This window comes from Dermacentor variabilis, chromosome 7 (assembly GCF_050947875.1).
Source record: "Dermacentor variabilis isolate Ectoservices chromosome 7, ASM5094787v1, whole genome shotgun sequence".
Taxonomy (NCBI): Eukaryota; Metazoa; Arthropoda; class Arachnida; order Ixodida; family Ixodidae; genus Dermacentor; species Dermacentor variabilis.
In genome coordinates, this window is record NC_134574.1 from 109,675,502 (window position 1) to 109,691,544 (window position 16,043).

At 47.0% G+C, this 16,043-nt stretch overlaps 1 protein-coding gene across 2 annotated transcripts in view; it reads right to left on the reverse strand.

Moving 5' to 3' along the window:
- Positions 1–16,043, reverse strand: part of Dhc64C (dynein heavy chain, cytoplasmic) — a 111,745-nt gene that overhangs the window by 8,672 nt on the left and 87,030 nt on the right. For both annotated transcript variants that reach the window (XM_075698995.1, XM_075698994.1), the window contains 13 exons: positions 15,541–15,630; positions 15,336–15,396; positions 15,084–15,171; positions 13,464–13,629; positions 12,715–12,849; positions 10,881–10,975; positions 9,199–9,373; positions 8,469–8,708; positions 5,044–5,216; positions 4,065–4,302; positions 2,731–2,901; positions 1,176–1,277; positions 99–223 (listed from right to left, as the gene is read on the reverse strand). In XM_075698995.1, coding sequence (XP_075555110.1) covers positions 99–223; positions 1,176–1,277; positions 2,731–2,901; positions 4,065–4,302; positions 5,044–5,216; positions 8,469–8,708; positions 9,199–9,373; positions 10,881–10,975; positions 12,715–12,849; positions 13,464–13,629; positions 15,084–15,171; positions 15,336–15,396; positions 15,541–15,630 — 1,859 coding nt within the window. The remainder of the gene's footprint in view (positions 1–98; positions 224–1,175; positions 1,278–2,730; positions 2,902–4,064; positions 4,303–5,043; positions 5,217–8,468; positions 8,709–9,198; positions 9,374–10,880; positions 10,976–12,714; positions 12,850–13,463; positions 13,630–15,083; positions 15,172–15,335; positions 15,397–15,540; positions 15,631–16,043) is intronic.

Sequence of the window (16,043 nt, forward strand, 5' to 3'; positions counted from 1 at the left end):
TGCTTGTTAAAATACATGTGAAAAAGCTATTGTATATGCAGGACTTTACAGAAAATAAATGCAGAAAGATGCAAAAGAAGAAAGGGGAAACAACGCACCTTATTCCCTCTGGGCTGGCGATGCCCTTGTCAAGGGTGTCTCCGGCATTGGGCTCAATGAGCATGAAGTCGGGCTCGAAGCTCTTGGCTGTGAACAGCTTGCTCAGGAACGAGTTCAGCAAACGCTGCAGCAAAAACGTGCGAGCGAAATTAGTGGACTTGCACGCAAAACAGGAGAGTGCAGGCAATGGATGTCTGAATGTCTGCTGAAAGTTTCGAAGTGTTGCCGATTAAAGAATTGCCTCAAGAGAGCAATCTGTCTTCAATTGTGAATGATTTGATAACGATCGGTCAAATTCCCCACCCACAAAAACGGGCACAACTGACCAACATTTGGGACTCGGGCCTTTTTCAGGTCCACATGCGAGTTCAAGCTGGTGGCAGACAGAAACTACAAGATCCCACAAAATGTGGCTGGGACACTTGCAAAGGCAGGTGTTACTTATGGTACACACTAGGTCATTTAAGCTGGGGTCTTGTATATTGGTTCTTGAATTGTCATTACTGATTCCCCAAAAGATATTACGAGGCCCAAAATGCATAGATATTTGTTACTGTAAAATTTTAGAATGTAGATTTCTCCAACCTAGACATTTGTCTAGCTGCTCCTGAACTGTGTGCTACTGGCATATGAGTGAGACTGCTATGGCACTGGCCAAAAGCATAGCCAAAAGGACCAGAGGCCTTGGAACTGTCATCATCACACAACGCCGACTTCATTCACCCACTTGCAACGAAAAGCCACAGAGGGATAATGCCAGCATGCAAAACAGGCAACTGCACAAAATAGTTTGTCTTTTTTAACAAAGAATTAATTTCATTGCCATCCAGGAAAAAAAAAATTGTCCATAACAATGCTCTATTGCACAAATGTAGAATCATAAAGGAATTATTTCGTTCTGCACAATGCTGCAAGAATATAGATCACAGCTGTAACACCAGGAGAAAGTTCTACAAAGAGACGAACAGCCCTTGCCCAACAATTTCACCAGCCCTTCACCGACATTGTAAGTGAGACCAGCAACTGGTGGTACCAGGAGGCACCAGCGCCGACCAAAACGTTCCGCCGCCACTCACCTGATCGAAGTCGTTGTCGATCTTGCCTCCGTAGATGCACTGTCCAAAGAGGATGCGTAGGGCATTCCAGGGAACCTTCTCTGGTGGCAAGTTGGTGCGTCCCTGTCAAGAGTCGACAAAACACAGACGGTCTCACACAAACAAACAAACAAAAGAAAGGAATAACTAGTACTATGCAGGTTTCAGAGATAAAATTCAAGGGTATTCAAGGACTTTCAAGGCCCCGTTGAGCTTTGCTTTTGTAAATGTGCAGACTGGCCTCCCATGTAGAAATTTTAAACTATGAAGTTTTTAAAACGCTATACATAGCTTTATTACACTAGAGACAAAAAAATTACGTTGGAAATGTGCAGCCTCGATCACTTCCAAGCTGCTAACATCACCTTCCTAATGAGGTGCGAATAAAACAGTGTAAACATTGCAGGGGAACAACCAGCACCGAGCGGCAGCGTCCCTTACTCTCGCCCACCGTGGGTGTTTTCCCATTCTGCAGAAGTCACTGTACGAAGCACAGCGCACTCACACCGGGTTAAAATTTTTATATAGTACTATTGTATCTAAAGAAGGGAAGTTTGCAGAGTCCACGCTGATCCGCCAAAAAAAGCAGGTCACATAATCTTAAGATTGTACTCCAGACATTTGAAGATTTTCAAGGGAAAGAAAAAGAATTCTCAAGGAATTTTCAATTTCAAGGATTTTCGAGCATTCCAAGAACCTGTATGCACGCCACCATGCGATGCAAGGTTCTAAGCTGAGTTGGTTGGTTTGTTCACCATGTTCAACATGGTGAACAGTGCAGACAATGAAACGGCACATTGTCTGCTCTGTTCAGCCATGTTGCTGTAGGAATGACGCCCCACAAAAACATGCCTGACTCAGTTTCCCAAAACTGATCGGCTATCCATGTGCCGCCGATGTACAACCGTAAGTAGACGATATTTGCGTCACCGCCTGAAGGAAGCGGAACACGGCGATGGTCGCCTGGTGTAAAGTAAAAGTTGAGGGGAAACGCCGCAGCGTGAGAGAAGGGTAATGTTTAAGCACTCTTACCTCTTTAACTATAATGCGTTGTCACAAAACACTTGCAAGAAAGCACTCCCTGAGAGATACCCTCTATGTGTATGCGTACAACAAAAAACCGTCTCACGGACTCTTTAAAATTATTGAATTTGTAACTTCTAGAAACTGCACAGCAGTTTATGAGTAACACCCTAGTGGAGTACTCCGAATTTTGACCACGTGCTTGGCAGCAGAACGCCATAACCACTAAGCTGCCCTGGTTGGCATTTAGTGCTCTGCCAAGTTTCCAATATGCAGAGCAACCAAATTTCAGACGTGCCTCAAGCTGCACTCGAAACACATTTTGCATATGTAACCATAAACGTATCAGCATAAAACGCAGGCAGCTAGCTGCCAGGTGGCCAGCAAGTTTGCATCCACGAAGACCTGTACGCCGCTAGGGAGGAAATTTGATTTTTTTCAGCAAATGCATTGTCCCTCCACCCCTCAACGGATGCCGCCGCATTCATTTGATGCTCGGGACCAGGTGACCCACCATGGCGATGGTGTCAATCCAGGTGTCCAGGGTGTCGCAGGCCACCCTCAGGTCGGACTCGTTGAACTCGTAGTGTTTGGCCCAGCCGAGGGGGACGTAGCGAAGCCGCTCCTGGACGATGGCGTGGAACCAGGCGAGGAGGAAGTAGAGACGGGCCCTCTCACCAGGGGCCTGCAGAGAAGGGTGCAAGCCGAGGAACACTCGTGATGAGACGCAGAAGGGGCAACCAATTGCACAAGTGGAAGTCGAAGAATAGACGACTATGATCAGGAACGCAGTAGAACCTTGATATAACTAACATGGATATAATGAACTACTGGACATACATAATGAAACGAACATAAAATTCGTGGATTTTTCTTGCTGATGTCTTTGAGTATGCTAATGACGAATATTGTGTATAAAGAAAGTATCTAGCGTCAGATGCAACTTTACTATAATGAGGCGCAACGCGACAGTAGCAAACTGGGCGAGTTGGACTGGTCCGTTGTGGAAAGTGCGCATAAAACGATAAACAAGATGAAGGTCTGGTCCCTCGAACAAGACACAGCGCGCGTGCCTTCCCTCTTTTACATGTCCCTTGCTCTATGCCCATTTTTCATAACGAACCATGATAAGGAAATTATGAAAGAAAGGCAGCTTGTAGACAGGCACGTGAAGCAGCAAGAAAATGACAGGAAAAATCTAGCAGAGTGTCCACTGGTGTCTGATGACAAGAAGGGTATTAAAGGGGAAAAAAAATCAAGTGCTGAAGGCAGCTGATGTCGGAGTTGAACTGACTTCCCAACCTTAGAATATGCAAAATGCTTTGGTGAAAGTCTATAAATAGTACTACATTTGGTGAAATACTGAAATACTAAAAACTAAATACTAAAATTTCATTACTCAATATATTTATTGTTTATTAAAGCTTCACAGCTTTTCTTTCTGTAGGGATGCTATGGACAGACACTTCGCTGTAAAGTTGTAGCAAAAGGTTACCCGCAACAAAAATGGAAATCTTTGTGACATTCATTCATAAAATATTCGCGTAATGGCAGCTTAAATTTTTATTCCCATAAGTTAGTGTCACTGCTGCAGGTATGTTTGAATAATCGACCTTAGCTATCAACCCGGCTCTGAAGAAAAAAAATAGAGAAACTAAACTCACTGGTGTCAATAGGATCATCGCAAACAAGCTCTAAAAAAATCGGGCACTACTACACTTAAATCGTAACGGTTGGCAGATACGGATAAGCAGTGGATTGTGTGTTGATTGACGACGCTGCACTGGTTTTGCTTTCCCGCCGTTTCCGAGGGAACCGAACAAGTGTGACAATGCAACCGCCCCGCACCTTCATCATGCGCTGGGCAGGCACGGTGGAGAAGGTGCGCAGGAGGTTGGCCCGGATGCCCGGAGGGGGCTCGAAGAGGAACACCCGTCCCGCCCTCAGCAGGTTGACGGGCACCTTGGGGTGCACCTCGAGGGTGAGGAAGAGGCGGAAGGCGGGGTGCGGCTGCAGGGCGTGCAGCTTCTTCTCGAGCTGCACCAACCACTGCGGGGCCAGGTGCACGTTCTTCAACATCACCCACCTGCGGTCACGCACACAAAACACGATGGCCCCAGTTTTGAGAAGTTGCACGGTGGTGCGCGCCCACCTATCGCGATCCGCACAGCTCGGCAACGTAACAGGATTATCAGAATGCAAATTTTCATGCCTTGGTGGCACCTTACTCATACCATGTTATGTTTTCCATTTTTTTTTTCTGCCATCTTTCTGTCTGCATATCACCTGTCTGTAAATTCCAATGCTTTGAAGAAACAAGTTTCAGTAAAAAAAAAAAAAAAAGATAACACTTGTCTTGTCCCAATCTTTGGGCACCTTTGTTTACGCTTTAAACCATGAATACCAGCGAATTAGCCCAGCTGACAACTCTTGCACTTCGACAGCCACGGCACACACACCCTCATTTTCGTGCAAAATCGGCATGTCTTCCATGTGCCCGACTGAGTTGTGGCTAGTTCCACTGGTCGTGTTGGATGAGCCACCCGAACCTTCCAAGTGAGCGCTTCCATCACGGTCGTATTTTGCCATGAAATCTGCCAGAGGAACACAACGCTTTCCACTAGACCTGTAGCAGAAGCTAATCAAGCAAGACATAATCTGGTCGCCTTCAAGAAACAGTACATTAAATGTCAGCCCCACATACAACATCACCAACAAAATCGGACCGCATTACTGCATCGAGGCCTATCGCAAATCACAGTCATGCCTCCAGAATGCCCTCCTGTTCCTTCTAATCAACGATCGAGCGACTGCCTCGGCAACGCACCGTCCGTTCTTGGAGGCAGCGTTGATGGCCTTCTCGGCTTGGCTGAAGCCCTCGGCTGAACCCATGGCCAGGGACGTGATGTTGCGGCCCAGCTCGGCGGCCAGGTCGTCCACTCGGCCACTTGCATCGTAACCAGGCACCGAACACATCAGGATCGGGGTGCCTGCCTTCACCTACACGGGAAGTCGAGCACACTGTCAGGTCCCATTCGGGAAAAATTAGAAGGACTGTCTCAGGCTTGTTACCTTAACACTTTCCCTACCATGGACGCGTTTTCGGTAGGTTACGGCAGATTTTTTTATTTTCTGAAGAAACTACGGCACAATTGATAAACAAAACAACACATAAACAAAAAGCAGAACGAATGCTCTTTTTACGCATGTTTTATTAACGAGATGTATGTTATAAAGATAAATTGCGAGAATCAAGAGTGTGAAATAAAATTGAATACAGTTTGTAAAGACATGTTTGCATCTACTGAAAAAGAAATGTAACAAAAATTATGAGATATACAAATTGTACTGCCATCTAATAGGCACTATCTCCGAAAAAAATCAACATCTTTAACTGAACAGGTATTCCACTACAAAAACTTAACTGCACGCATTACAGTTGGGCGTGCTGGGCTGCGGCCGTCGATGTCCCAGGTTGGTTTGCGTTGCCATCGCTCTCAGTCTAAGTCTGAGGAAAAGGCAGCATCCTCAGACTTCTGCTGCTTCATGCACTGATAAATTAAACCGCGGACACAGTGGAAGTACCGTATTTATTCGCGTATAACCCGCACCAAAATGTGAAAAAACGCGTTTAAAAAGTGGGGGTGCGGGTTATCTGCGAATTTTTTCCTTGGGAGGGGGGGGGGGTCGGCTTCACCGCAATGTGCGGCAGCCTCCCCGTGTAGTCCGCCATCCCCATCGTCATCGACGCTTGTCAAGCCGATGAAGGGCCAACGAAAGGCCAGCATTGTTGAGCCTCGCGTTAGGCGCTGTTTAGTGTACTTACCCCAGTTTGCACTGTTTGCCTGCTTTGTTTTGGCATCATGAGTGCGACTCGACGGCAGTGTTTCACAGCGAAAGAGAAGCTAAAGATTATAGCCGCTGCCGAAGAAATCGGCAACAGAGCTGCTGCAAGACAGCATGACGTCGACGAGTCGTGCATTCGCGACTGGAGGAAGAAAAAAGAGAGTCTCGAAGCAACGAACCGGAACAGGCGAGCGTTTCGGGGTCCGAAGACTGGCGCGTACCCCCACCTCGAGACGCAGCTTGCGAAGTTCATTGAGGAGCAGAGAAGTCGTGGCCACGCTGTTTCGACTGAGATGACGCAAATGGAAGCCCTGAAGTTGGCCCGGGAATTGAACATTCCACGTGAGTTTCGTGCAAGCCGTGGATGGCTTCAGCGCTTCATGCGAAGACATGGATTTTCTATGCGGCGGCGAACAACCATGTGCCAGCGGCTTCCTGAAGCCTACGAGGAAAAGTTGTTGAACTTTCAACGATATGTGATCGCACTTCGGAAGGAGCACAGCTATTTGCTGTCTCAGGTGGGAAATGCTGATCAAACACCTGTGTACTTTGAGATGCCGATGGACACGACCATGGAAAAAAAGGGCTCCAAATCAGTCAGCGTGCTGACCGGCGGAAATGCCAAGCTGCGCTGCACAGTCATGCTATGCGCTTTGGCTGACGGCACGAAACTGCGCCCGTATGTGATTTTCAAACGCAAGACGCTACCTAGCATTCCACTGCCCCCAGGAATCGTTGTGCATGCGGAAGAAAATTCGTGGATGAACAGTGGCCTAGTCGGTGACTGGCTTCGAGTAATCTGGGAGCGAAGACCAGGTGCCTTGCTGGCACGCCGGTCGATGCTCGTACTAGATTCCTTCAGAGGCCACTGCACTGATGCGGTGAAGGCTCGCCTTGCCGAGACCAGCACCGACCTCGTCATAATACCTGGCGGCATGACGTCCATGCTACAGCCACTCGACGTGTGCCTGAACAAGCCGTTCAAGGCACACGTGAAGCGGCTGTATGCCCAGTGGATGGCCGACGGCATGTACGCCCTCACACCGACGGGACGCGTGCGAAGGCCTGATATTCCATTGCTGTGCCAGTGGATCGTGGATGCGTGGAAAGCGATACCGGCCGATTTGGTGCGCAAAAGCTTTAAAAAATGTGCGATCAGTAATAGTCTGGATGGTTCCGAGGACGACTACGTCTTTGAGAGTGGCGATGAAGCCTCGGATGGCAGTAGTGAGAGCGGAGACGATTAAGAATCGGATAACCAGTGACGTGGTGGCGGTCGTTTGAATAAATGTTCTGAAAACGAAATGATCACTGAGTGTGAGTTGCATCTTTCTAGCGCTCATTTTTTTTTTTTTTTCAGGTAAACGTGCGGGTTATACGCGAGTTTTTTTTTTTTTTTCCCCGCCGAGTTCAAAGTTAGGGGTGCGGGTTATACGCAGGGGCGGGTTATACGCGGGTAAATACGGTATGTGTCCCGCTCCTGGAGGCAGCCATTTTTGCTTTTTACTTTGACAATTGCGAAACTTCAGAGCGCATTCAACAACTACCGCCTGGCGAGAAAAAAAGCGAACTGCTTAGAAAACAAAAATATAGTTCTCTTTCTTCACATCCGATAGCGCAGCGTGTCCATAAGCAGTGTGCAAGGTCTCAAAACCGGCACTGCAAACCAGTGGGATCAGGCTAATGATGCCCAATGGGTGTGGTCGGGAAAGAGTAAACTGCACGATCGTTTGGCAACTGCAGGACAAACGATGCCCAAACAAACAATGATTAACAACTACAACAGTACCAGCATCATCATTAATTGCATGTTCTAAGTTATAGCATCACTGATGCTTAGTCCTTGTGATGCTAAAAGCATGTTCGTTATGTTCACCCATAAATTTTTTTGGCTACAACCCTAAATTCTAGAGGTCCTGAGAAAAAATAGGGGTCTTGTACATAATAGTGCTAGAGTAATTTTATTCAACACAGATGGAGAGCTAAATCATGCCACTTCAACGAGGTGACAAACACCACAAAAATTCTTGAGGTCGTGGTTCTTTGCCAGTCACGAGAAGCAGCAGCGTTCAGCTCTGAAACGCATCCCAAGATCTGTCGTGTCATTCATTGGGAACTTTACCTACTCATCCACTTAACTTGATAGGAGCCCTTTGTTAAGCTATGTTGGCACTCAAGGAAGCAGACAAAGACGGGCAAAATGCATTCTGTGACACACTGCAACCATTACACATTCTGCACACAAGGCACAATGCAGCTACAACAAACAAATAATGTCAAGGACCGTGCAATGCTAATGCTACAAAATGTTTCTAATTTTCGAGCACCTCCAAACGGAAACATACAGCTCCCTACAACCACGAGAGGCAATCAAAACACAGCTGCAGGCTCCTATGCAATGCTAACCTCGTTGTCAACAACAGCAGCCAGGTCGAGCTCGGTCTCGGAGGCGGAGGTGAAGTCGTCACCGAGCACAGCTGTCACCACCTGGTGGCCTTGGGCAATGACGCGGTCTGGACGGAAGGCCTGGATCACCAGAAGCTGGTGCATGGCCTGCCCCACGGGAGTCAGGGGCCGTGAGCCTTCCTCCCACAGGACGGGCACGTCCCGCTCGGGGGCATTGCTCTCTGCCCAGCCCGTGAAGTCCTGCAGTCGAGGACAGTCGGCGTAAAGGCTTGCACATACGACGAAATAGTTTTGCACACAGAAACACTACACCATACAAAAATTTTTTCCTAGGGTCAGTGGGAACTCGAAACAATCAATACGGGAAAGAAATAGGGCAATGGTCAGGTCTAACACTACATACAAAGGTCTGTCTGCCACACTGTTACAGTTAGTCCTGAATATGCAACAGCACTAACAGACATGTCAAAGTAGCAGTTCAAGAATTTCAGACTATAATGTAGAATTAGAAAAGTAGAGCTAGAACACTAGAATTTGCTTGAATAATCTTTAGACAGAGCTGTGTGGCAATTCAATCCCTCCCTGTATGAATAAGTGCTCAGACAAAGACGGGTTGCCGACTCCTCTTAATTCGAGCTGAAAGAATGACAGTCTCACATTAGCCTACCATGTCGTAGGAAACGCCAGAAGCCGTTGACTTCAGATATGTACACACACAGACAAAGCTTACCGGATGCTCGTCCAGGCGTTGCTGGAGGCTGCGGAATGCAGGGAGCCTCGACAGAGCGGTGGCTCCCTCTAACTGGTCAGGAGACAGACCGGCAACATGGATGGTTGGTTGCCCTGGCAGGATGCCCTCCTTGCCACGAAGCAGGTGGTTCAGCTCGTGCTCAAAGTTTGTTTCTCTGAGCACCACACACAAGTGCGCACAATTAGTCTCCGAGCGTCAACAATTTTACACTTCAAAATGTGCCAAACTTCGCCACAAGGTGCCTGAACTACGCAGAAAAGCCAACCTCTTGATGGCAGAATGCATGGGCCTGCAATACTACAATAATAATAATAATATTTGGGGTTTTACGTGCCAAAACCACTTTCTGATTATGAGGCACGCCGTAGTGGAGGACTCCGGAAATTTCGACCACCTGGGGTTCTTTAACGTGCACCTAAATCTAAGCACACGGGTGTTTTCGCATTTTCGCCCCCATCGAAATGCGGCCGCCGTGGCCGGGATTCGATCCCGCGACCTCGTGCTCAGCAGCCCAACACCATAGCCACTGAGCAACCACGGCGGGTGCAATACTACAGTCGTCTCTCTTTAGAATGGACCCTGATAATCCGACAAAAAAAGTTCGTTTTATCCGAAGCCTGTAATATCTGAGACGCCTCACTCCCGAAACTTTCGTCACGATGTCTAAAAACTTTATTGCAAAGAGTGATTGACAAACGTCCAAAGTAGAAAAAAAGAAAAGATAACACACAGACAAGAAAGTCGCAGTTTCACCTGAAAGGTGAAGCACCGATTGCAATAGCAAATTAAACAAGATAAGAATGGCAGCAGCAGCGAGCGAATTGACCTTCATGCTGTCTCTCGCTTCAATGCGAACTAAGCGTTGAAAGTACAGCGCATACGAAGCTACCGGTACTGGGTGTTCTTTGTTCACATCGCAGATCACTTTCAAAATACGGCGCTCGTACGGCCGCACGTTAACAGCAGCCCACTTTCCTTCCTCCCTTGCGCGCAAGATATTGAGCCGCGATCATCGGCTGACCCTTGCAAGTCAGCTGCCAACCCATGCCGACATGGCAAAAGTCCGTTTTATACGCTCGATTTTGACAAAAATGGCCCCTCATTTCGCCCGCTGTGGCCAATAGTCCGTTGTAGTGTGGTCCACTAAAACCGAACTTCGTTGCATTAATAAAATAGGTAGAACAAACTAAGACTGAAATATGGTCCGTTATATCTGAAAGCCTGTTGTACGCGGGTCTGTTGTAACGAGCATAGACTGTATATTGGGAGAATCATTGCGCAAACAAGCATCACAGTAAAGGACCATCGCTGATGGTATGCTCAGAGTATCCCATTCTAAGCTCACGAATATAGTTGCATTATGCATAGTTAGCTTGCATTATGAATTTAATATTAACGTTTATTTTCAATGTTACCAAAGTCCCTGCTCCTGTTGCATCACATTTGTGTAGATAGTGTATTCGAGCGAGGCACAATAAAAAAAAATTCAATACTAATTCAAGTACTGTAGCACGCACAACATCAGACTCCATACTTGCAAATGCCAACTTGCGTAGGCTCATCAATAAATGTGCTCTAGTGCAAATAAGAACACAAATCACAGAAAATACTGCTAAACTACCCATCTTTCAATGTTAACGCAGAAAGTGATGGGCACTCACTGAGAGAATCCCCTGAGGTGGATTCGACAGAGGAGGAGGGCAAAGACCAGCTTGTCTTCATGAAGCATACCCCTGGTGACTCTGGTGTACACCACCTGCGATGGGACACAGGTGTCAAGTAGCACCCAACACTCCCGCATAAAGCAAGTGGCTGGGCTCAAAGGTGTCGTTAGGAGGCCTGCACATTTTTAACGAAATGCAGCGGCTGTCACAGTATATTAGAAATATTTTGGTGCTGCGTGTTCCCAAAGAGCCTCCCAAACGTACAGGGTGAACCAAAAGTAAGAGAAAAGGTAATCATTCTATCATTTGAAAACTACAGATATTAACATGATGTGCCTTTAAGTGAATGCGCAGAAAGGATATGAAAATGTTTTTAATCTAAAAAAAAGTGCATTGCCTGAATAACAGCATGTGTCACTGACATGCAGCACTGTAGCACTGTGCACCACTGTACTGTGAACTAAAGAGACACCTGTCGGTGGCAAATGCAGCTATTCTTTCAATAATTGCATCATTATGAAAAAGCAATCCATTGTCTTTCTGTGTATTTCTGTGAAAACTGCATTGTGCTACTGTCTATGCATTTCGAACTATCAAATGTTTTAGTTGTTACGGTACTTTTAGATCACCCTGTGTATCTTTAGTGTGCAAACCTCTCCGATGTCACCACCTTGGCAAGTTGGGCCAATGTCAGCTCTGTTTACATGACATCCCACTCTGTCACGAGTACAATCTGTCACAAGCATGGACATCAGAGCAAGAGTGATCAACTCTGTTGACAGAAGGAGCAGCGAGTCAGCCACGACACTCCTAGCACACCAAGACAGACTGCTGCAAGTTGAACTGTTCTCTTAAGAACGTTAAGAAGCAAGGAAAGGAAAAGGACTCCTGCTTTAATGCTTTGCGATGTCAATGATCACTCAGGACATGACCTGCGAACTCCAAGCCCACTACACGCTGCTGAAATGCAGCTATTGGTTATGGTGCACGAAATTTAGCACAAGACACTACAGCAGATAGCCTGCAACCGTTTATCTTTCCTGCTTCTAAAATGAGATAGCATTAAGCCGAGCCTTGTGCGAATATCAATCTTTTGGTGTGAACCAAAGTCAGAGTAATGTCCCGAGGTGGATACATAGACATATGTTAATTCGACTCGTTAATTAGATTTTTTCGGTTATGTCAATCCTGACTGAAGGTACTGGCTGGCACTTAAGTGTTGCTATGGGGCCAAACTTTCAGAATGTTGATCCTAAAATAGTTGTGAAAAGTGAGTCCCAAGCCACTGGAGCCTCACCAGCTCGATGCGCGCCGACATCTTGTGCCGTAACAATTCACGCTGAAAGGGTATGTAAAAAACTGCTGCCACAATGCGCCGCTCGAAGAAGCTTCTGACCCAGGCCAAATTCGAGGAGTGCAAACGTAAGCTTGCCGAAAGCACAAAAACGAAAATGTGCATCCTGGGTCGCTCGCGCCCTACCAGCTCGGCATGCGTCGGCAACTCGTGCTGCAACGCTTCACATTATGTAGACGTCAACCAGAGTTGTCTGCCAGATTTTTTAGTGACTTTGGATCATACGTTTTCCAGGTCAGTACGTTTTCTCTCACATTTTTTTTTTCCAAAACATATGAACAAGGTTCTGCTGTAGTTGCGGAATTTGCGTAAAACCTTGACATGGGAGCCACATGCTAATAAATATAATGCAGAGCAGTTTACGCGATGTTGCACAAATTCACCTTGATGCTCTCTGTCTACATGCAAGCTTAACCGGTTCCGTCCTGTAAGCCCACATACGACACCGACGTTTTAAAATGAACCTCTCAATCTCACCTGGAAGAGGTCCTTGGTGATGATGCCAAGCCGTGAAGTGTGGTCCACCACTCCCGTCAGGTGGCTGTTGTTAGTCAGCACGTCGTTGTAGATCTCCAGGAAGAAGTGGAGGGAATACTGGTACAGGAAGTGAGCCTGCAAGTAAAGATACGGGCACATGACAACTTCATCTACACTTTTGCAAAGAGCGAAGTGATGTTTAAAATCAAAATCATGGTCACGATAAGTACTGCACAGAGCAGTCATTTGAAATGACAAACGTCATTCTGCTAGTGGTGCTACACTGTCTTTATGGAATAACATGAAACACAATGCCAAAAGTTCTGGCACTGCTCATAGATTCGTCCGAATGACCCGACTGAGTGCATTAATGACGGACGAGCTTCAGCATCGCAAAGCATCGTACAGGCTACAAGTGATGCTGCCGTACACGGGTCCCAGTTATACTGGCCACCTGGGGTCTTCAATGTGGACAAGGGTGGAAGCTATGGTCAGTTGCTAACCCATGGCACATAAGTGAGAACAGTGCTGCGCTCATCTTCCACGATGTGTTCGTTCTATCTTTTAATGCATGCCTAAATTAAAGCACCCGAGCAGGCAGTGGAGCCCTGCACAACACCAATGAAGACTCCTTCAAACCTAGCACTGAATATATAGTCTTGCACACAATGTATGTAGGTCCCTTTCAGTTCAAAGAACACCAGGCTTGCAACAAGTGACAGCCTCCTCCAGAGAGTAGTTGACCCCACCTGGTGGAGCCCCTCGAGCGTGAAGAAAATGGAGGAGCAGGCCTGGGCCAGGGGCTGGTACTGGAGGGAGACGGCCTCCACCTCGGCCATCACCTTGTCCGTCTCCTCCACCTTGCGCGAAATCTCAGCCGCCTCGTTCTTGAGCTTCTCCAGTGTGCTGATCACACTGCGCCGGCAGAAGGGGGGAATGTTAAGGTGGAGCTTACGGAACGCCTGGGCATTGCTTCCTCACAAAAGCACCGCACACTGCTACGCTAAGGAATGGAGGTGCGCTTGGGCGCCGTTGTCCAACAGCGATTATGTATGTTACCCGGCACGTAATGACAATGTAAGGACAAGATCATAGGAATGAAAGCCAGCACGTGTCCTGTGTCCGTTTCGTCTGTTGACCGCTGCCCAACAGGTGATGTACAAGATGTGTAACCAGGTCCAATGAGTCTGCCAGCACAATGTAATGCCCTATATTAGAGAGTTTTAGAATAGGGGCCCCAAACGTTTTGGGGCCCCAAAGAAATAGCGTCGAAGCCACTGCGCATGCGCAAGACGCAAACTGCCTTTGGGTTTTGCGTTGGGAATGCTATTTCACCTATTTAGCGGGAGCCCAAATAGCGGCCCCAAAAGTTTTGCGTCTGCAAACATGGCGGCACCCATCGAAGCGACGGCTCTAACCTAGCACCAAACTGGGCTCGATTCGCGGTAACGCGTGAAGTTTGCAAGCTAGGAGAAGTGACTGCGGTTATCGCTTTCTCTCAACTAGCGTGTGTTATGAAGATTGACTCATTAGACTCCGCTGATTTTGAATTCGATTGTGGATTTTATGGCTCGTAGGCCTAACATGGCTAAGCTTGGCTGGTGAAGGCTAGTAAAGTTGGTTTGCTCAAAAATAAGCGCAACTAATTGTTTGCTGCTTACAGAATAGCCTCTAAATTGTAATTAAATGCGAATACACGCAAGTCAAAATTATTATTCCTATCATAAAATGGTATATTTTATTTAATTATTTCTAATAGCTTTTCTTTGACGCCATAGTGGCGCTGTCAGCGCAAGACGCTATCCGCAAACGTAAAACCCTATTCTAAAGCTCTTCACTCCTACATGTCCCAACGCTAACACCCGCAAAGCTCTTTGGGGCCCCAAACTATTGGGGCCCCTATTCTAAAACTCCCTATTGCTGCCATATTAGAAGAGGCCTCATTTTTGTTCTTTTGCTGGTCAGTCTCTATTCTGGCTACTGCCATGCATGACAGTACGATTAATGCATACATTATATCTATCCCTAGGCCACTTGAAAGTTGACCGCATGTTCTGCCAGCCGGTTGATTGGGGGTTTGCCTGCAATTGTTAGTGTCCACGGAGAGCGTGGCAGTACCGTGAAGCTGTCTGAACAATCAACTATCGTTCAGCGAGTGCAATCTGATGCTGATGGAGTTCAAAGCTTCAACGAAATGACAAGGAATATGCCTACAAAGTCAGTTATGCGTGGTACTGTACTAATTATGCACACTTTCTTTGCATCTTCCGCCTATTAAGGGTCCTGTGCCTTTATCGCATGGTGAAGTTGTTGTGCAAGTGACAAGTGCCCAAATGCCGAACATGGACTTGACTAGAGAGCAGACAGACCTGTCATCATCCAGAATCCTGCCTTTCGAGTCATTCAAGGCCTGGAGGAGAGACTTCTCCAGCTGCCGCAGCCGCACGTGGAACTCTCCTGCGCGGAAGACAGAGACGAACATGCAATGAGCTGTAGTTGTCGGCAAAACAACGCTGGCAGTGCAAGTGAAAACTGTGGCATACTGCAGGTGAAGTTACAGTTTCAAATAAATGGCAAACAGCAAGCGCGAGAGGGCAACGTTACAGATATCCCGCCCTCACCCTGAAGTTTCAGGAGATCTGAGCGCTTCTCGTCAATGTCCTCTCGCTCCGCCTTCAAGACCTGCATTTGCAAGGGTAAAAGGCAGAAATGAAAACTCTCAATTTTCTATTGCTACGACGCACACAGCTTTCTGTGCAATGAAGTTGCGCACTACTTCAGGAAGGTGTGACGTTTCTGCAAAGAGACACGAAGCACGCAACCAACCTGATTCAGGCACTGGCTCTGCAAGCTACTTCGTGTCACAGTGAAGTTGACAAATGTCACCCTCGAACAGAGGTCGGGCGGGAACTCCACCTGGTGAGAGGAATTTGCGAGGACAAACTCGTTACGGGCAACAAAGACGCCGAAGTGTCGCTGGAAAGCGACAAAAAACAGCAAGAAAGCTTCTGATGACGACTAAGCACACACTATTATTGATGTGGTGAATGAGAACCCAAGTTTCCTGTGTGCTGCAATACTTTACACAAGTGCTTTTATTGCAACAAGTGCAGTATGTGCGTAACCTTGAGCAAAACATCCCTGCCTTCACTATGACTAATAGCAAGTGAAACCATTTGCAAGAGTATTCACAATTTAGGACAGTAAGGCATCCACTGCTGGGGGATCTCAGTACACAAAACAAATAGATTATTTAAAACCGATAAAATCGCAACGTCCTTGCATTTAGCTACCATTAAAATCTAAACAAAACTTTCAGCATTATATAT